We start from the raw sequence: 22,381 nt of genomic DNA on the forward strand, positions 1-22,381 counted from the left end.
GCATGATCTTAAATACTGACTGTGAGACATAACAAAATAGAGTACTTAATTGTGGTAAGCCAACTGGTATATAGAGTTATATTGTTTTGATAGTAATGGATGAATAGTAGCCAATAAATGAGCAGCTGAGAAACTCAGATTTGTTCTATATCTACATTCCATTCCCAACCAAATACTGAAATGACAAAATCTGTTACAACTGCTAATAAAGAAGCAAATCTTAAATTGCTCTTTCCTGTTTTAGGTGGCTCCACAGATTAAAACTAGAATGATGTCATTTGGAACTACAATGGTAAGTTATCAGCCACAAGGTGACAAAGTTAATTTCTTCCGCATGGTCATCTCAAACCCAGCAGCTACACAAGAAGACATTGATTTCCTCATTGAGGAAATAGAGCGACTTGGACAGGACCTGTGACTGCAAGGTTCAAGACGTCTGCCCCAATACAATGGAGATGTTGCTATTGTGTGAATGTATTTCATTGTTTACCTCCCCCAAATTATCTGGTATGACATTCGCCCTATGTACAGGGACTGGAGCTGAAGACTCCCTATGTGAAATCATGGCGATTAGAAGTTATTTAATGCAATTATACATTTTCTGAAGTTTTAAAAGGTATGAGTCATTGACAGCGTGTCGCACTTGAGACAAATTATCCTGAGGCATTAAGTGCTGAAATGATATATTAACAGTAAATAGAGCATTTTAGAACCCATTTAGATATTTTGTTATGGTTCTCTGGCAGCCCCACTCCAAGCAGATGTTACACATCAAAAACTCACAGCATTTTTGTTATTGCTTATGAAGGCCTTTATCAGCAAAGCTTTTTTTAGGCTCCAAAAAGTGCAGATTTTTGCAGTTTTCTTTGCCCTATGAAATAGTCAATAATGGAGATTTAATTCATTAATTTACTCTCTTCAACTAAATGTGATAAAAATTGTTTAAAAGATCTGTGCTTCAGGTTTGTGAAATCATTATTATTTTGTCTCTGCTTTAAAGTGTCAAATTCAGATAATCTATATTTATTTTGATAGAGAAGGAAAAAAAAGTTTTCATAATTTTAGTTGCCATACTTGAAATTGAAAGTTAGTGTTTGAAATCTTCAGACCAGGAGTTTACACACACAATGTATACCAGTGATGTTGCTCTTCATGCTATAAAGAAATGGCAATTGAGAACTCTGTTGACAACTGGATAGTGTTCAGTGTCTGTGAAAGTGTTTCCTTTGTAGAACTTGAGTAATGTCTAGTTCACCTCAGATTGAGGCTGTGCACTTTAGAATCAAACTGTACTGTGTTGAATGATAGTGTTTTAATGTACTGTAGTATATTGTTACCGCACTTGGTATATTTAGATTTGGTAACAGGAAGTTTGAATTAGAACTCCAACTTGGTTCTCTACACCCAACATGCTCAAATTTGCATTAAATCTTATAAACTAGTATTTAAGTTTTGTCAATGAGGAGGTCTTGCCTCCAGCACCAACACAAAATTTGCTATTTAACTAATCGGTCAAAGCATACTGATATAACAGACTTGTGAATATAAAAAGGGTATTCTCACGCGAGTTGGATTTCACTCATGCAATCAATGTGAAGGCACATTATTTTTAAAAATCACTGATGGGCCCATCTGACTCCATTCAGGTCTCTCCTGATAATATAATCAAATTGTCCTTGAATTTGATAGATGGAGTCTTTTACAGTACTATGTTAAACATGACAGAGGAAGACTTAGCAAGGATACCAAGACATTCATTTTTATACAAGAATGATCAGCATTTGAAACAATTTCCTTAACAGAAGCAAGGACTGTAAAGTTATTTAAGAGCTACTTGAATGTTCAGTGGAAGGAATTTACATTAGTTCAGATGGATAAACCAAAGTGGTTTAGATGTCCTCCCTTAACTAAATATATCTTACATTTTTATAGTATATAGAGTTCATCCAAGGATAACAATCTGTGGTGATCAACATTGTAAGTTAGTTTATCTATCTGAATTTCCCAGTCAGAAACAACAGTTGCTACTACCATCTCCAAGTAAATACAAGATACTAATTTATCTTGCTATTTTTATTAAAAGGGTATTATAATATAGTAGATGTGCCCATCAAACCTGTAGATCTGAGAGAGAGAGATCTCCAAGTTCTTACTTGCCCCTGCATCTATTGTCCTTTAGAGAAGGAAATCTGCCATCCTTACCTGGTCTGGCCTACACATGATTCCAGACTCACAGCAATGTGGTGAACTCTCAACTGCCTTTGGGCAAATAGGGATGGGCAATAAATGCCCATCATCCTGTGAAGAAAAGGAAAAAAAATCATCTGTATAGCCTTTACTTATTATATGTTCACATATTATTCTCCTTCTCCTATTAATAAACTGTTATGAATACTGCCCCTAGTCCTGTTCCTGGCAGATAATTCCAGACCTTGTAAAGTCCTTTCTTCTTTGGTGATTTCAAAATCATGGGAGTTATATTTCCTGATCACCTGGGAGAAACCATTTGAACTGTGAAGAACATTCCTCAAGTTTTTCCAAGATTTACAATACAATGCCAGACTGAATTCCTGTGGGAATTAAGCTCGATACTCTCCACAGTTATGTATGTAATCCCGTTAATAACAAACCATGAAGCTATTGTTATCAAAAATACCAATAATGAGCTAACATGCTAAATGCTGATTTATTCCAGTGCACAGAAAGACAAATCTTACCCAATGGATACTACCTCGTCTGGGATTATCCAAAATACTTACCCACCTTCAATTGCTGGGCTTCAGAATCAGATTTAGACGTCTTAATGACATTTGGATTCTTTTCCCAAACCAAACCTCAAACTGAATGAATTATTTTACATCAAATCCCTAATGTCCATTACTTTTATTTTTTGTCAGATTATTTCAGTTACATGGCCATGGTTCTTTTGTTGAATTATCAAATACAGTAGTGTTTAATTCTAGTGAAGTATATCTTATTGTAATTAAAATTAAAGTATTTAGCAATATTAGCTTTTAAAAGCTCAGGTTTGCCCACCCTGGTTAAGTAGATTTTTGCTCAGACATGTGAAACACGTCCATGTCACAAATGGATACCATTAGTCTTGTGATGTCTGCTACTACATCAAGTGTATACAGTATTTACTATGTTAAATTTCAATGTGATACACCAATTTTAAGGGAATCAAGAGGCATGGGAAGAAAGTGGGAACATGGATTTGAAATAGAGGTTCAGCCATGATCATATTGAATGGCAGAACAGGCTCGAGGGTGTCAAACAGCCACCTCTTGCTCCTTGTTTCTACATGTCTATGTCATGTCACTCTTATGGGTATATTGACCATTTGTGCGATATTCTATTTAGGTGGCATTTCTCTGATGCATCAGCTAAATAAAGACTTCATCCTCCACCATTGGCAAATAATACTTAATTAATTTACAGTTTGCATGCTAAATGGTTGGCATTAAGACATCCTTATATAACGAAAAACATATGGTTCATCCTGTATGAACTATATATTAAGCCACTTAGATTATCAGAGATTAGTTACGCAAATGTCATCAGTGAATACATTTTTTAAAATATTCATATTCTGATAACTACTTACTGAAAATATGTGCTCAATGATCCTCCATATAAAGAGTATAAGACCATGTACAAATGTACAAAATAGGAGCAGAAGTGGTTTTGAGTGCTTGCCTTGTCATTCAATAAGGTCAATTGGTGTTCTGCATCACCTCCACTTTCCTGCTTACTCCCCATTCTACTTAACTCAGTGAGGCATCAAATTCTCTCCATCATAGCCTTCAATATATTTAATGATGACATGTACACTACATTCTGGAATAGGGAATTGCAGACGTTCGCAGCCCTCACAGTGTAGATGATTCGCCTCATCACAGTCCCAAATGTTTTGTACTCTTTTCCAAAGACTGTGCCCCAGTTCTAGAATTCCCAAGCAGGGGAAACAAACTCTACATATCTCCCTGTCAAGTCCCTTCTAAATCTTGCCTGTTTCAGTGAAATCACCTCTATTTCTTCTAAATTCCAGAAAACATAAGCCCAACTTACTCAGCCTTTGATCATAGGACAACCATCTCAATCTAGATCCCAGTCTAGTGAATTTTTCCTGTAAGATCACCAAGGCAAATATATCCTTCCTTCACTATGGAGACCAAAACTGTGCTTACTACTCCAGCCCTAACTGCAGCAACTTCATTGTTCTTTTACTTCAGCACCCTTGCAATAAGAGTTAGTTTGCCATCTGTCTTCTGAAATATTTGTTACAACAGCATGTTAACTTTCTGAGTTTGTGTACAAGTAGACCCAAATGTCTCTAAATATCAATGATACCATTTACATTACAGCATTGGCTCCAGAAGACAGTGAAAAGCATTAACATAATAAACCTGATGTTCATAAATGATCTGGACAGATAAACTCAAAGATGTGGTCAAATTAGCATATGGTATCAAATTAGACTGGTTAGTGAAAGTGGAAGAGGTATTCCAGAAATTATAAAATAACTTGAGCAAGCTATACAATAGACAATAGGTGCAGGAGTAGGCCATTCTGCCCTTCGGGCCTGCACCACCATTCAATATGATCATGGCTGATCATCCTTAATCAGTAACCTGTTCCTGCCTTATCTCCATAACCCTTGATTCCACAATCCTTGAGAGCTCTATCCAACTCTTTCTTAAATGAATCCAGAGACTGGGCCTCCACTGCCCTCTGGGGCAGAGCATTCCACACAGCCACCACTCTCTGGGTGAAGAGGTTTCTCCTCATCTCTGTCCTAAACGGTCTACCCCTTATTTTTAAGCTGTGTCCTCTGGTTCGGCACTCACCCATCAGCAGAAACGTGTTTCCTGCCTCCAGAGTGTCCAATCCTTTAATAATCTTATATGTCTCAATCAGATCCCCTCTCAGTCTTCTAAACTCAAGGGTATACAAGCCCAGTCACTTCAGTCTTTCAGTGTAAGGTTGTCCCGCCATTCCAGGAATTTACCTCGTGAACTTACGCTGCACTTCCTCAATAGCCAGAATGTCTTCCCCCAAATTTGGAGACCAGAACTGCACACAGTACTCCAGGTGCGGTCTCACCAGGGCCCTCTACAGCTGCAGAAGAACCTCTTTGCTTCTATATTCAATCCCTCTTGTTATGAAGGCAAGCATGCTATTAGCCTTCTTCACTACCTGCTGTACCTGCATGCTTACCTTCATTGACTGGTGTACAAGAACACCCAGATCTCTCTGTACTGCCCCTTTACCTAAATTGATTCCATTTAGGTAGTAATCTGCCTTCCTGTTCTTGCCACCAAAGTGGATAACCATACAGTTATCCACATTAAACTGCATCTGCCATGCATCTGACCACTCACCTAACTTGTCCAGGTCACCCTGTAATCTCCTAACATCCTCATCACATTTCACCCTGCCACCCAGCTTAGTATCATCAGCAAATTTGCTAATGTTATTACTAATACCATCTTCTATATCATTACCATATATTGTAAAAAGCTGCGGTCCCAGTACTGATCCTTGCGGTACCCCACTGGTCACTGCCTGCCATTCCGAAATGTAGCCATTTTTCACTACTCTTTGTTTCCTATTAGCCAACCAACTTTCAATCCAAGCTAGTACTTTGCCCCCAATACCATGCGCCCTAATTTTGCTCACTAACCTCCTATGTGGGACTTTATCAAAAGCTTTCTGAAAGTCCAGGTATACTACATCTACTGGATCTCCCTCGTCCATCTTCAGAATTACATCCTCAAAAAATTCCAGAAGATTAGTCAAGCATGATTTCCCCTTCATATCCTGTTACTACTATCCAGATGTGTCGTAATTTCATCCTTTATAATAGACTCCAGCATCTTTCCGACCACTGAGGTCAGACTAACTGGTCTATAATTTCCTGCTTTCTCTCTCCCACCTTTCTTAAAAAGTGGTACAACTTAGCCACTCTCAAATCCGCAGGAACTGATCCTGAATCTATCGAACTCTGGAAAATAATCACCAACGCATCCACGATTTCCCGAGCCACCTCCTTCAGTACCCTGGGATGTAGACCATCAGGCCTCGGGGACTTATCAACCTTCAGACCTAACAGTCTCTCCAACACCAATTCCTGTCAAATATAAATTCCCTTAAGTTCAGGTCCTTTAGCCACTGTTACCTCAGGGAGATTGCTTGTGTCTTCCCCAGTGAACACAGATCTGAAGTACCAATTCAATTCTTCTGCCATTTCTTTGTTCCCCATAATATATTCCCCTGTTTCTGTCTTCAAGGGCCCAATTTTAGTCTTGACCATTTTTTTGCTTTTCACATACCTAAAAAAACTTTTACTATCCTCCTTTATATTATTGGCCAGTTTACCTTCGTAACTCATTTTTTCTCTGCGTATTTCCTTCTTAGTAATCCTCTGTTACTCTTTAAAAGCTTCCCAGTCCTCCGTTTTCCCCCTTATCTTTGCTATGCTATTCTTTTTCTCTTTTAACTTTATATGTTTCTTAACTTCCCTCGTCAGCCACGGCCACCCATGCCTCCTCCTAGGATCTTTCTTCCTTTTTGGAATGAACTGATCCTGCAACTTCTGCATTATACACAGAAATATCCGCCATACAATTGTATGGAACAATGGTAGATGAGATTAATGCAGAAACATATTAAATGCTGCTTATAAGGAAATGTAGTCAAAATTCAGCAAGTTGTGTAAAAACAGCTGAGAATTAAGCCAAACAAGACCAGGAATCTAAATAAATCTGATAAGCATGTCCATCCGGTTCAGAGCAGCAATCGCCATTCCAATCAGAGACTGAATTCCATGGTCAAAATAGACTATAAATCAGAGGAGGTGGTGATGAAAATGCATCATTCGACAGCTAGGTTACACTTTGGAACAAAAACAGAAATTGCTGGAAAGCTCAGCAGGTCTGGCAGCATCTGTAAAGAGAAATCAGAGTTAACATTTCAGAACTCCTCAGAACTTATACTTTGGGCACTGTATTCTGTTTCAGTGACTAGAAATTAAAGTCATGTTTCAGCACAGGTGACTGTATAGAGAAGGGCAGCAAGATTGATGTAAAAGCTTCTAAATTATTGGGAAAGATTGGAGATACTCAGCCGAGAATCAGCGTGGTAATCTTATAAAGATAAATAAGATATTTCAGGATATGAGCATTTAATTCACAATATTGTTTTATGCTGGAGTATTAGAAGAACGGGGTAAGATAGTGGCTTAATGGCTAGCACTGCTACTTTACAGTGCCAAGGACTGCGTTTAATTTTAGCCTCAGGCGACTGTCTGCATAGACTTTGCACGTTCTCCCATGTCTGCATAGATTTCCTCCTGCAGTCCAAAGACGTGCAGGTTAGGTGGACTGACCATGCTAAATTGTCCAAGGTGTCCAGGAGTGTGTAGGTTAGCTGGATAAGCCATGAGAAATGCAGGGATAGGGCAGGGGGTAAGCCAGAGTGAGATGCTCTTTGGTGAGTCAGTGTTGACTTGTTGGGCCAAATTGCCTGTTTCCACACTGTAGGGATATTCTATGGATAAGAAAGGAACATGATCTCAAATGATATTAGCTAATTTTAACTCTGATATAAGGAAATAGGACAAAAAAGAATTATCAATTGGTGCAACAAATTTCGACATGGGCCCATTACAGGCAAAATGGATTAAGGATTGAAGAAAAGGTTTGATGTACAACGGTGGACAGTTGGAATGTCAAGGTAAATGAATCAAGATAGACCCATTGGCCTTCCTTACTTGTAATTATCTTGTGATCTTACATACATGTAATGATTCTAGTAATGCTGATAATGTCCAAATGGCTGCTGTAAATAAGATGAATTTAGAAACATAACTTTAACTCCACAATGATCATAGCTGGACTGACTGATGCCTAACCTAGATTAAAGATGACTCACTTATACATCACATAAGACTTGAAGAACTTTGCTAAAATGATTTTCCCAAAGTTGGACTAACAACTGTGAAATTATATTTTGGTCACTCTGACCTCATGCATTGCATTTTACTAAAACATTACCTAATTGATGATTTCATTTAAAATGATAACTTTAGCTTATCAAGATCCAATGTGAATTAGTACCTGTTGGGTTGGAGAGGACCAATGACTGAACAAACTGTGTAACTGTCTTAGTCATGTCCATTTAACAGACTAGGATATGCATTCCATTTATTTAGCAGGATCTACGGAGTAAAAAAAGTGTGAAGTCAAAAAAAACTTGTTGTGAAGTGACTTTCTTGCATCTAATGTATATTTTGCAGCATTCTTTCCAATATGGAACTGTGTTTTGGAATCTGAATAGTAAACACTATCCTGTATGTCTTGCCTGTTAAGATGCTTGTTGTATATCCAGCCAGCTGCAGGTACAGTTTGACCTGTAATAAAGAACTTTAGTGTTTATTACTTTGTCTGTTTTGTTTATTTTTTAGAAAATAGAATTGTTCATGCTAAGATTGATAAATGGAAAAACAATTGCCTGGTACAGCAGATTTATTTCACAGACTTAGAAAGCTGAAAATGTAAAATGTGTAACACTCAACGTTAGAAATTTTGGACGAGTTTGTATCCAAAGTTATCATATATAAGACTTTAATCAAATACAGTATTCAATTTTCTCATCATTATGTGATTGTAATATACAAATGAACTGTTGCTTGAGTTAATTTACTTTAACCGGAAAAACCACACATAGTACTTCCCACCAAGAATCAATATACACCTGGAGAACAGTTTTGGAAATCCTGATTTTCTGTTGTAATTGAAATGCATTCATAACCAAGGGCCAGGGCCCATCGTTTGCTGATCCACATTACTTGCCAAGTAGCATAAGCAGCATATAATAGACAGAGCTAAATTATCCCACAGCCAATGGACTAGATCTAAGTTCTGCCACATCTAGCCATGAAGGGTGGTGGGCGATTGGAGGAACGATAGTAAATGTCTCTGTCCTCAATCATATGGGTATCCAGCACATCAGTAAAAAAGATAAGACTAAAGCATTTGCAACAGGCTTCAGCTAGAAGCGGCAAGTGAATGATCCAATCTCAGCCACCTCCTGAGGTTCCCAGCATCAAGGATTCCAGTCGTCAACCTGTTCATTCACTTCAAATATCAAGTAATGGCTAAAACCACAAGATACTTCAAAATCTACAGACTCTGACAACGTTCGGAAATAATACTGAAGACTTGTGCTCCAGAGGTAGACCCATCCCTAATCGTGCTGTTCCAGAATACTCATAACATTGGCATATACCTAGAAATGTAGACTATTGCCCAGAGATATCCTAGTCATCCCAGCCCATTACAGGACTTTCAATCTATTTTCAATCATCAGCAAAGTGATGGAAGGGGTCATCGACAGTGATATAAAATGCCACTTACTCAGCAATAACCTATTTCCTGGAAGTCACTTTCAGTTCCACCAGAGTCATTAATTTCCTGACCTCATTACAACCGTAGTGCAAACAAAAGAATTGAATTCCAGACATGGGCAACAGTGGTGGAATGGCAATGTTTAATGATTACCAACTACTGAGGGTTTCTTATGCTTCATTGCTGGCTAGGTTAGCATTTATTGTCCAGACTTCAGATAAAAGTTAACCACATCGCTATGGTTATGGAATCACATGTATGCCAGGCCAGGTAAAGATGGCAATTGTTCTTCCAAAGGACATTAGTACAATTGACAGTGGTTACCATAAGACCAGCTTATTTTTATTGAATCCAAATTTCACAATCTGCTGGAGTGGGATTTAAAATGTCCACAAAACATTTGTCTAGACTTCTGAATTACTAGGCCAGTGACATCATCACTGTGCCACCACTTCCCCTTGTTTCACATTGATATGCAGCAAGACTTGGATGATATCCAGGCTTAAGCTGTTAAGTGAGAAGTAACATTTCCATCTGTGAGGTGCCAGGTAATGACCATCTCCAAAAAAACTCATCAAACCATTTCCCCTTTAAATTCAGTGACATTGGCATCACTGAATTCCACACTACTGGGAAGCATCAGAAACTGAGCTGGACTAGTCACTGGCTACAAGAACAGGTAGATGCTAGAAATTCTATAGCAAGTAGCTCAGTTCCCATGTCCCCAGTGCTTGTGTACCGTTTACGAGGCACACATTAGGAGAGTGACAGAAGGCTTGCCTGGATGAATGCAGTTCCAACAATACTCAAGAATCTCAACGCCATCTAGGACAAAGCAGCTCACTTAATGAGCATCCCATCCAAAAGCATTCATTTCATTCTCCGCCGAAACACAGTATTAGCAGTGTGTACCATTTATAAACAGCACTGCAACAAATTGTCAAGGCTCCTTTGACAACATCTTCCAACCACAACTTCAAACACTTAGAAGGTCAAAAGCAGCAGAGACATGGGTCACAACTACCACCCAACACAGCATCCTGACTTGGAATTATACTTGTCGCTGGGTCAAAATCCTGGAATTCACTTCGAAACACAACTTTGGGTAAACCTATAGTACATGGACTGTACCACCTTCACAATGTTGATTAGGGATGGGCAATAAATGCAGGCTGAGCCAGTGACACCCACATCCTAAGGACAAACACAAAAATTAACATGGTGATTTCCCATAGTGGTCAGGAATTTCTGAATCTTGATCCAACAGCAATAACAGGATGGAAGTGGACAGCTATATGTGAATTTGTGGGGTGGAGGCAAAGCCCATCCATCCAGGTGATAAATTTCACAGCCAATGTTAGTGTAGTAGAGCAGTGAGCAGTGTATCCTGTAGATCATACAAGCTGCAGCCTGGAGGAGGCTAGTCTTCACCCTAATGACATGAATTGCAGCGAGGTTACACTGCCTTCTCCTGAATAACGTCAAGCCTCTTTTACTGCAACAGTGGCTCGGCAGCAGTACTACTGATCAAACTGGTCAGATTCTAAAGGACATAGCAGCTGGACTGGGCCTGCAACAGTTGGTGAGGGAACCAACAAGAGGGAAAAACATACTTGCTCTCATCCTTACCAATCTGACAGCTGTAAATGCATCTGTCATTGACAGTATCAGTAAGAGTGACCACCGTACAGTCTTTGCAGAGATGAAGTCTCGCCTTCACATTGAGAATAACCTCCATTGTGTAGTGCAGCATTATTGTCATGCTAAATGGGACAGACTTTGAACAGACCTAGCAACTCACGACTGGGCATCCGTGAGGTGCTGTGGGCCATCAACAGCAGCAGAATCATACTCTATATAATCTCATGGCCAGGGACATCCCCACTCAACAATTACGATCAAGCGGGGGATCAACACTGGAGACGGTAGGGAGGCATGCCAGGAGTAGTACCTGAAAATGAGATATAAACCTGGTGAATCTACCAAACAGGATTAATTGCATGCTAAACAACGTAGGCAGCAAGTGTTAAATAGAGTTAAGCAATTCCACAACTATTGGATCAGATTTAAGCTCTGCAATCCTCTACATCTAGTTTTGAATAGTGATGGACAATTAAACAAATCACTGGGTGAGGAGGCTCCACAAATATCCACATCTTCAATGAGGGAAGATCCTAATACATCACTGCAAAAGATAAGGCAAAAGCATTTGCAGCAATTTCCAGGCAGAAGTGCCAAGTGGATGATCCATCTCAGCCTCCTCCGATGATCTCCAACATCACGGATAGCAGTCTTGGTCAATTCGATTTGTTCCATGTGACATTACGAAATGGATGGAGGTGCTGGGTACTATTGTCCCTGACAACATTTTGGAAATAATACTGAAGATTTGTGCTTCAGAACTTGCTACACCCCCAGCCAAGTTCTTTCAGTACAGTTACAATGCTGGCATCTACCCGACAAAGTGGGAAGTTGCCTCGGTATGTCTGTACACAAAAAGCAGGACAAATCTAACCCAGGCCAATTACCATCCCATCAGTCTACAGTTAATTATCAGTAGAGTGACAGAAGGCGTCAATGGTGCAATTCGGCTGCACCTGCTCAATGACGACCAGTCTGGGTGCCTCCAGGGCCACTCAACTCCTGCCCTCATTACAGCTGTTGTTCAAACATGGACAGAAGCGTTGAACTCCAGAGGTGAGGTGAGAGAGATAGCCCTTGACATCAAGATGGTATTTGACCGGGTATGTTGTCAAGGAGCCCTAGCAAAACTCGAATCAGTGAGTATCAGAGATGAATTCTCTGCTGGTTATTGTCATACCCAGCAGAAAATTGGTTGTGGTTGTTGGAAGTCAGGCAGCTCAGCTTCAGGACATCTCTTCAGGAGTTCCTCAGGGTCGTGTCCTAGGCCCAACCATCTTCAGCTCTTTATCAATGATCTTTCCTCCATCATAATGTCAGAAGTGGGAATCTTCACTGATGATTGCACAATGTTTAGCACCATTTGTGACTCCTGAGACACTGAAGCAGCTCATATTAAATGCAACGAGATCTGGACAATATCCAGGCTTGGGCAAGTAACAATCGCATCGCACAAATGCCAGACAATGATCATCTTCAAAAAGAGACAATTTAACCACCACCCTTTGATATTTAATGATATGAGCATCACTGAATTCCCCCACTAACCAGATTGTGTGGGTTACCTTTGACCAGAAACTCAACTGGACTCATCACATAAACACAGCAGCTAAAGGAGCAGGTCAGATGAAATACTGCAGCGGGTAACTGACCTCGTGACTCCCCAAAGCATATCCACCACCTGCAAGGTACAAGTAAGGAGTGTGAATGGAATACTCTCCACTTGTTTAAAGAGTACAGCAATGAGAACACTCAAGAGACTTGGAGGACAAAGCAGCCAATATCCATAAAAATCCACTCCCTCCATGACCAATGCACAGTAACAGCAGTGTGTACAATCTACAAGATGCACTGCAGAAATTAGACAATGATCCTTAGGCAATATCTTCCAAACCCATGACCCAAGGACAAGGGTAGCACATCCATGGGAACACCACCACCTGCAAGTTCCCTTCCGAGACACTCATCATCCTGATTTGGAAATGTATCATCATTCTTTTGCTATTGTTGGATTAAAATCTTGGAATTCCCTCCCTTAGGTATCATGGGTTAACCTACAGCACATGGACTGCAGCTGTTCAAGGATGAAATTCACCATCACCTTTTCAAGGGCAACTAGGGATGGGCAATAAATGCTGGCCCAGCCACTGACACTCTTGTCCCTTGAGCAATTTTTTGAAAAAAGGTACCATCCTCTATGTGGAAATGAGAGTGTAGCAAATGGTCAGGAAACAGCAGGTGGGAATAAGGGATTCTTTTTCAGGTTGGTGCCTATGACCAGGGAAGTATCACAGGGATCAATGCTAGGACCACAATTGCTTACAATAAACATTAATGACTTGGAGGAAGGAAGCAGACATACTGTAGCCGGATTTGCAGACCATACAAAAGGTGCAAAGGCAGTTTGTGAGGAAGACAGAAACAATTTACAGAGACATTGATAGGTTAAGTAAATGGTCAAAAAGGTGGCCGATGCAATATCACATGGAAAACGTGAAGTTGTTCATTTTGGAAGGCAGAACAAAAAGAACCAAATATTATTTAAATTGAGAAAAACTATAGAAAGCTGCAACACAAAGGAACTTAATGATTTGTGCATGAAACATAGAAAACTAGCAAACCAGTGTAGCAGGTTATCAGGAAGGCTAATGGAATGGTGGCCCTTATTTCAAGGGGGTTGAATATAAGAGTAAGGAAGCCTTCCTGCAACTGCTCAAGGTGCTGGTGAGACCACATCTGGAGTAATGTGAGGCTCAAGGGGTCCTACACTTATTCATATTTCTTGTGGTCTTAAAGTCTCTGCAGTGGTCACGTTTACTTTTGCAATCATGGATCAATATGGTAAAGACTGTGACAACCAAGTCACTTTCTTGCATTATTTCACTCACATCCCAAAAGGCCCTATTTAACAGTTATGTCCTTCAGAGTGCCACTAGCATAGTCAATGGGGATGTGACCAAGTCACTTTTGGCAGAGGATGTTAAAGTTCCTCACCCAACATGCATTCAAATATTAAATTCATTCTTTTCAAGCATTCTCCAATGAAAGCCAGATCTAACAAACCCATGGTTATACAGGAGCATGCTGGAGGAAAATGTGACTAGAAAGTTAGATGGAAATAAAAATCCCAGGTAGGTTTATTTCATTTCTGCGTGAAAGCAGATTGCTATGGATGCTGGAAATCTTAACTAGAACAGAGAATACTGGAGAAATTTGGCAGTTCTGGCAGCTTCTGTGGAGAGAGAAACAGAGTTAATGTTTTGAGTCAGATGTGACTCTTCAGAACATTTTGCTTGCTATTATTTGAGTATTTAATTCACTCCCACTTCACCTCCAGGTATGCCCACCTTGAAGAAAGTGCTACTACTCTGTCCTATTGGATTTCCATTTAAAACTTCAGCTTGTTCACCTTTATTGCTTTCTATTTATCTCCAAGTGTTTGAATGATCAGTTCTGAAGAAGAAGCATTGAACTTGAAACATTAACTCTGTTTCTCATCCACAGATACTGCCAGACCTGCTGTGTGTTTCCAGCATTTTATTATTTCATATCCACTTGAGGAATTTTTTTTTTAAAATGTGTCTTTACCGAGTGTTTTTCGGGACTTTGGTACAACCCAATTAAGTACTTTTTGAAGTGTGGCCACCATTGTAATTTAGGGAATTGTGGCAGCTAATGGATAGACAGAAAAGTTTTTTTATCAACAGCAACGAGATACATAAACAGTTTGATTCAGATATGATGGGTCCGGAAAATGTCACAGTTGGAAAGTAGAACCATTTTCCAGTCTTCATTCCTGATATCCCTCATCTTTAAAACGCACACGCACAAAAACGCAATTCAAAGCAAACCATGTGTACTTGCCTCTGTTTAACAGGTGCCCACAAAACTGGAACTGGCCATGATGCATCTTCATAAAAGGTTCAGCCTTTCTTTTAAAAACCAATGGCGACAAATTGTTTGCACAACTGTTACAGAGCCGTGGAATTATTATAGGTTAAAGGTCTATATTTACTGACTTTTAAAAATGCTGAATTGATTAACCATGTCCATTGTCCAAACTTGTCATTTTTTCAAGCTTAAGCTGTACAGAACCTTTCACAGATTTTCCTACTGTTTTCAATTAATCTGCAGAAAGTCAAGGAAACATGTTTTCCTGCTTAGCCACAGGAATCGGCAAGTAATTGTCCTGAATGATGATCCATTGCACATTTATTTTTCGCTATGTGAAATGGTCATGAACCATTAGACCTGTAGGTGGTGCTATCGCTGCATATGATAGAAGCAGCACCATTCTGTCATGATTCTTGGTAGCACATAACCGCTTTTTCTCATTTTGCTTGCTTGCAAACACAGAAGGCCAGCCCAGTTCGGTGAGTGCGGGGACCCCAGGCTGCAGCTCTCAGCTGATGATGGATAGAGGCCCAGAGCCAAGAGCTGCTAGCTCCATCAGTGCACCAGCAACTCTATAGACACAGCAGACAGCAACATAGGTGACCATTGCTGAATCTGCAACACCAGTGCGTGAGTGCCACAATAACTCAGTGCCAGACACATTTGAAAGGAGGTGCATTTGGTTGGTGGAAGCCACCAGGCAATATACCCCAGTAATAGGGGACAGTGGAGAGAGGTACTGGTGGGTGGCAGGTGGAGATGTGGTGCACCATGGGGTTCCAGTGCTGCTGGGGTACTCTCCAGGGGTGTCTATAAGAGAGCTTTCCACCATGGAACCAGTTCAAAAGATGCCAGGTTTCATCCAGCAGTCTCCCATTTGAGAGATGGCCTCTCCAATATTGGCAAAATGCTCATGGAGCTGGAAAGCTACCTGCACTTGACCACTAAAGTCATTTAATTGACCACCCACCAAGTAGCTAAATGCTAATCTGCCCACTCACTTGCAATGCCACAAAGCGCTAGAAAGATGTTGGGCTCCTCTGCCACACTTTTTCCTCCCATATTGTCAACACTCTCCTCATCCGAACCTCCCCACTGCACCGTGACATCAGTGGGCCCAGAAATCTCAGTGCATAGGTTTCGGTCAAAAATGTAAAACAGAAAAGGAAGATTTCAGTCAATCTTCGAAAGCGAAGAACAATTTCTTTCATAATTTTCACTATACTTTATTTTTAAGATGACACATATTGGCCCTGAAATGCTATAGGTTACAGTTTTTCACACGCTATCCCCATCTACCCTGACCTGAAAATCCTGATACTCTGCATGAGCATCATTGTGTGGAGACTTGGTTATGGTATGAGGCATCTGGAGAATTCACATTTGTCTGGCCACCAATGAGGTGAACCTGAGTTCCAACCCAACTTTGCCATTCGTTCATGTCACCAGGCTATCATCCAGGAACAGGAAAAACATCCAGATCCCACACATTATAAAAACAAGTGGTAGTAAATACAAATGCATCATTCAGTAGATATCTGCTATCCATTTGACTGCATTTAGACTGATTCAAACGGTTACATTCCTTTAGAGTGAAACATGAGGGAAATGCATTAATTCTTTTCAACAGGGCACTGAGAGAGAGCATATTTCATTGAAAACATTGTTTGCAGAACAAATTTCCCTTCAATAGTTTCGTAGCTACCAAACTGAGAAAGGAACGGATTGAAAAAAAAACACCAGCTTTCATCAAGAAAATGAATAGGGGTGTCTCCGGCCTGATTAAACTTATTTAATACTGCACACCTGCAACAAACTGTAATGAGTGAGTTTACAGATGTTTGAATATTTTTCAAGATCACAGCAATTCAAGGTGGTAACAGAAACACGTGCTGATTTATCCAGAATTAGCTCATATTCATTGACAACTCTGGAGAAGGAGGCTTCCCTGTGTTTAACCCTCCTGTGACAACACACTTTTAGTCAGTCTCAACTTTTAAAAAATGCAAACTGTCTACGTTGAACATTAGCTTATATATGCACATCATTGTTTTCATTTGATGAGCATTCACAGAGTAATTGAAGAGTGCATGCATTTGTTATGTGGCACAGAACCAAGCCATTCAGCCCAGCTAGCCCATACTAGAGTTTATGGTCCACTTGAGCCTCCATCTGTCTTTCCTGGTCTACATCTACCATCACAACTATCTAATCTTCTCTCCCTCATGCTTGTCTGGTTGCCCGTTAAATACATCTATACTGTTTACTCCAACCACTCTCTTGTGGTATTGAGGTCCACATTTTCATCACCGTTTTTCAATAAAAAGTAGGACACGAAAGCGAAATACATACGTGAATATGTTTATAAATTGATTATATACCAAGCTGTTTCACTTTGCCAAAATTCAACAAAGAGAATTTGCCTTTGAAACTTCCAATGGTAAGAAAAATAACCCAGCTGACCAATCTGTTTAATATATATATGCTGACATTGTAGTTTATACACACAGCCCCATTATGAGAGCCAGGGTTACTGGGCCATGCAGACAGACTGCTGAATTCTTGTGCAGTACACCAGGCACATGTTTAAAAAGCACTTAAACTTAAAATCTTGATCTTGAATACTTTAAACCTCTTCTGTTGATTGGTAACTAAAGGCAGTTTCCTACCAGATGGAAATGATCAAGAGTGAACCAGGTGCTCTGCAGATCCACAGAACAAAGGATAGCTTAATAAAAAATGAAAGCATGTACAAAACAAAGCATTGCAACAACATACAGACACACGCACATGCAGATTCACTTTCAAAATATGGGCCTGGTGGATGATTGGAAGTGAACTTCAAAGACTGCTGCTATTTAGTTTATGTCTTGCAGATTTTACATTTAAATTATCTAATTTTTCTGTGTTTTTGGCATGTCAACAGAGAAAATTATTAACAAAAACAGAAATTGCTGGAGAAACTCAGCAGGACTGGCAGCATCTGTGGAAAGAAAGCACAGCTAACATTTCAGGTCCAATAACTCTTCTTAAGAAACAGAGAAAATTATTATTCTATCACAGCCATGGGGTTTGCAATGAAGAAGATTCTTGTCTTGTATACCCTCAACAGCTTTGCCAAAAAGATAGTTGGCCACTCAGTATGGTAAACAATGTGTCTAAATGTCAAGATTAATCAAGCATTAGCCACTTTTGTGCTTGTGATCTCACAGGTAAGTTACAATCTCAAAAAAAGCCACTATCATTTCATGATGCATTATTGAGGTTTAGATTCAGACTTAGATTTAGATTTTATTGTCACGTGTTCAGGAGTGCGGTGGGGTGTTTATCCATTTGCTCACACACAGCACCATCTTAGGTACAAAGGTACCTAGGTACAAAAAACTTAGGTACAAAGTCATAAGAGGAACAAAATTCTTTAAAAAGTAAGCATTATCTTCATAAAATAAGTTAAAAAAAAGAAATAAAGTAACAGTCAACATTTAAGTCATTTTTAATATACAGTAGCCAAGAAAAATAAAGGAATAAAGTTAAAAGTTCAACAGTCTTTGGTGAATATTGTGTGAATATCATCAAATTTTCTTAACTAAACCTCCTCAGTTCTGAAAACAGATGTGATTTTATTGAATTGTCTTCTAGTTTTAATTAAATGCCTGAGTATTTGCCTGCGAATCATTCTGAGCTTCTCTAATAGCTCATATACTTATGGATAGCTGAGCCACACACTGCAGAAAGTCCCAAATTCAATGCCTGGCTAAGAGAATCACAGCAAAACCATAGGAGGGGTATTTATTACTTTTGTTAGGAAACAGAAAAGTGTTTGAGGTGCCTTCTTCTGTTCACCACCTACTGGATCCCAATACAGAGTAAAAACAATGACTGCAGATGCTGGAAACCAGATTCTGGATTAGAGTGGTGCTGGAAAAGCACAGCAGTTCAGGCAGCATCTGAGGAGCAGGAAAATTGTCGTTTTGGGCAAAAGCCCTTCATCAGGAACAGCTCTATTCCTGATGAAGGGCTTTTGCCCGAAACGTTGATTTTTCTGCTCCTCGGATGGTGCCTGAACTGCTGTGCTTTTCCAGCACAACTCTAATCCAGATCCTGGATCCCAATATATCAAGTATTAACAAGGTTGAATGCCTGTGATTAAATAGCTAAAGAAGATTCACTCTCAAATCTCACACACAAATTATTTCTGATTGAATAACATAGTGGGAAAGAAAACAATGTATGTGAGACAGTAGCTCAACAAGGGGCTAATACAGACACAAATGAAGTCCAAATTATGTGTTCAAATCAGGATTGGGGCACTGACGTTGATGCAATCCAACATACTTCACTGATTCAGCTATTTGATGAATTTAATATAAATTTGACAACAGCCTGTGTTTTAGGTGAGCTATAGTTTACAAAAGATTAAGGATGCAAGATCAACTAGAGGAATAATAGATTTAGTGTTTTAGCATCATTTGCATTAGCTGGATTGGGAACAAGCAGTCAACAGATACAGATTTTAGTTGAAGGTTGCAGCATTTAGCTTAAAGTTTTGATAGCATTGTGGTTTTCTATATCTTAGCATTTGTAACCTGTACCACAAACAGCTGAGTTCTTGTGAGACATACATCATAAAGTTTATTTACAACACTATTTATAAGGTGACCAAATCAAAGATTTAAACATATATTCTGAGTACTGTGCTTACTATGTTACTGGACATTATGCAATTATTGCATAAATATCTGACTACGCAGACTCCTTGTCACAGAATGTCTGAAGGCAAGGTGGGTACCTTTACATTGGAAAATTGTATGTTGTGATGTCATTACAACTCACTTAAATATACAGATCTGACCGGAATCTATGCCATAATACACCCTCCTCTCTTTTTTTCCCGATATACATATACAAAGCATGCGTTTAGATATAATACCGCTATATATTCAGCTAACACCTTGGTTATTTATGACACTACCAGATTTGGGTCCTTATGATGTCGTCAAGAATGAATGCATGATTTCGCGTTGACTACTGTCTGTCATTGCCGATGGATATTTATCATTTGTTGTAGTTAGGTGACTGCTGATAGGCTTGGTATGTTCTGTATCTGAGCCATCATCTCGTGTGACTGGTGATTAACAATCAGGTATGTCATCTGTGTCTTCACAGTATTTTACTATTGCTCGGTATGGTGTCATGTGATCTAGGCTACATACAATGATGTCACATCTTTCCATGACCCAGCTGTTAGTGCAAAGCTATCATATTCTTTTTCCTGCTTTGCCTTGGGATAGCTGCCCGTGTGCTCATTGCTCATGTACTATTGACCCATTTTCTCCCTTTTTTCCAACAGTGCACCATGTACATGAGTCTTAGTGATGAGTATATGCAAGGGAAGAATTATCTGGCTCCCAACACGAAACTTGTCACTGTCTAAAGGAGTAGTACATAAATTTAACACACCTATCTGAAAACAGAAAAACATAAAGTAAAAGCCATTCAATTCTCAAGCCTGCTCTGCCAATCAACAGGATCATGGCTGATCCTCTACCTCAATGTCATTCCTGCTCTCCCCACATACCTCTTGATTTCTAGAGCCTCTAGAAATTCATTTATTAATTTCTTAAATATGTTTACTGGTTTGAAAAAAAAAGCTTCAGCAATGTTTTTCAGGAAAGGAAATCTATTGTCCTTCCCTGGTCTGGCCTACATTTGACTCCAGCAATGTGGTTGAGTCTTAACTGTCTTCTAAAGTGGCCCTAGCAAGCAGCTCATTTCTAGGGTAATTAGAGATAAGTAATAATAGTTGGCCTAGCCAGTGATGCCCACATTTCATGAACAAATATTAAAAAATGTGAATTCAAAGTAATTGTCAAAATAAATATAAAACCTCAAAACCACATGAATGGTCATAAAGATCTTGAAAAATCTTGAAAAATTGCCTGAAAGATTTAATGGTAGGTGCCTGATAGATTTAATGGTAGATTTCACCTTTGCTACAAGATGAAGGATAGTATAGTTGAAATACCCTTTCACCTTGTCCTGCATTCAATCCTTCCTGATTGACTTATGTGGTTGTTCATTACTGCTTAATGAGACCATTCTGCTAATCAGTATTGATCAGCTTTGAAGCACCATGGAGTTTCTTTTTACTGTTCATTATCCACATAAGTTCCCATGTACAAATTAAACTTGACAGAAATGTGCAGGATATGGGCATCATGAGTTACATTGCAATTTTCCATTAGAAAGACACATGCCATCAACACATAGAGGGATAAGATGACCCCCTGCTCACTCCAAATTACATGAACAGCTATATCAAGGATAGTGAGAACAAAAGAGGTTACAAAACAGGGTCCTTGATAAATCCCTCCCCAGCAATAAGCAATTCTTTATGAACTAATTCAGTAGTATTCTTTGGACTGGCTGTTGATTAAATTTTATTCTTGATGCAATATGTTAGAGTTCACCTTTAATCTGCTGTGGTCTAACCCGGGTTTTGTAGAACCGCAGCAAAACCTCACGGCTCTTAAGCTCAAACCCCCTGCTAATGAAAGCCAAAACACCATATGCCTTCTTAACAACCCTATCAACTTGGGTGGCAACTTTGAGGGAATCTATGCACATGGACCCCAAGGTCCCACTGTTCCTCCACACTGCCAAGAATCCTGTCTTTAACCCTTTATTCAGCAATCAAATTCCACCTTCCAAAATGAATCACTTTGTATTTGTCCACGTTGAACTCCATCTGCCACTTCTCAGCTCAGCTCTGCATCCTGTCAATGTCATGTAGTAGCCTGCAATAGCCCTCAACACTATTTACAACACCATCGACTTACTAACCTACCCTTCCACTTCTTCATCCAAGTCATTTATAAAAACTACAAAGAGCAGAGGCCCAAGAACCAGATTCCTGCGGGGCATTACTAGTCAATGACCTCCAGACGGAATATTTTCCATCCACTATCACTTACTGTCTACCTTCGGCCAGCCAATTCTGTATCCAGACAGCCAAATTTCCCTTTATCCCATACCTCTTAACTTTCTGAATGAACCTACCTTGGGTAACCTTATCAAATGCCTGACTGAAGTTTTAAACTAATGTGGCAGGGGACTGGGAACCAGAAGAGAAAACAAGTAGGCAGCAAGGTGGAGACTGGAGACTGTAAGAATTATAAAGATAGCATTAATAAAGGGAAGAGTAGGCAGAGAGCAGATGAGCGCAAAAGAACTAGTGGCCTGAAATGCATCTACTTTAACGCAAGGTGTATAGTGGGTAAGGCAGATCAACTTAGGGCTTGGATTGGTGCCTGGGAGTATGACATTATTGCCATTACAGAGACTTGGTTGAAGGAAGGGCATGATGATTGGCAACTAAATGTTCCAGCATATAGATGTTTCAGACAGGACAGGGAGAGAAATAAAAGAGGGGGTGG

At 39.6% G+C, this 22,381-nt stretch overlaps 1 protein-coding gene across 1 annotated transcript in view; it reads left to right on the plus strand.

Annotated features, from left to right (window-relative positions):
- Window positions 1-8,438, plus strand: part of gad2 (glutamate decarboxylase 2) — a 149,036-nt gene extending 140,598 nt beyond the window's left edge. Inside the window, exon 16 of the mRNA XM_043690485.2 lies at window positions 245-8,438. Within this exon, the coding sequence (XP_043546420.1) occupies window positions 245-418 (174 nt within the window). The 3' untranslated portion in view covers window positions 419-8,438. The remainder of the gene's footprint in view (window positions 1-244) is intronic.
- The last annotated feature ends 13,943 nt before the right edge of the window (window positions 8,439-22,381 follow it).

The sequence above is a fragment of the Chiloscyllium plagiosum genome, unplaced genomic scaffold (genome assembly GCF_037043375.1).
Source record: "Chiloscyllium plagiosum isolate Xiang-an unplaced genomic scaffold, Cpla_swu_hap1 HiC_scaffold_5, whole genome shotgun sequence".
Lineage (NCBI taxonomy): Eukaryota > Metazoa > Chordata > Chondrichthyes > Orectolobiformes > Hemiscylliidae > Chiloscyllium > Chiloscyllium plagiosum.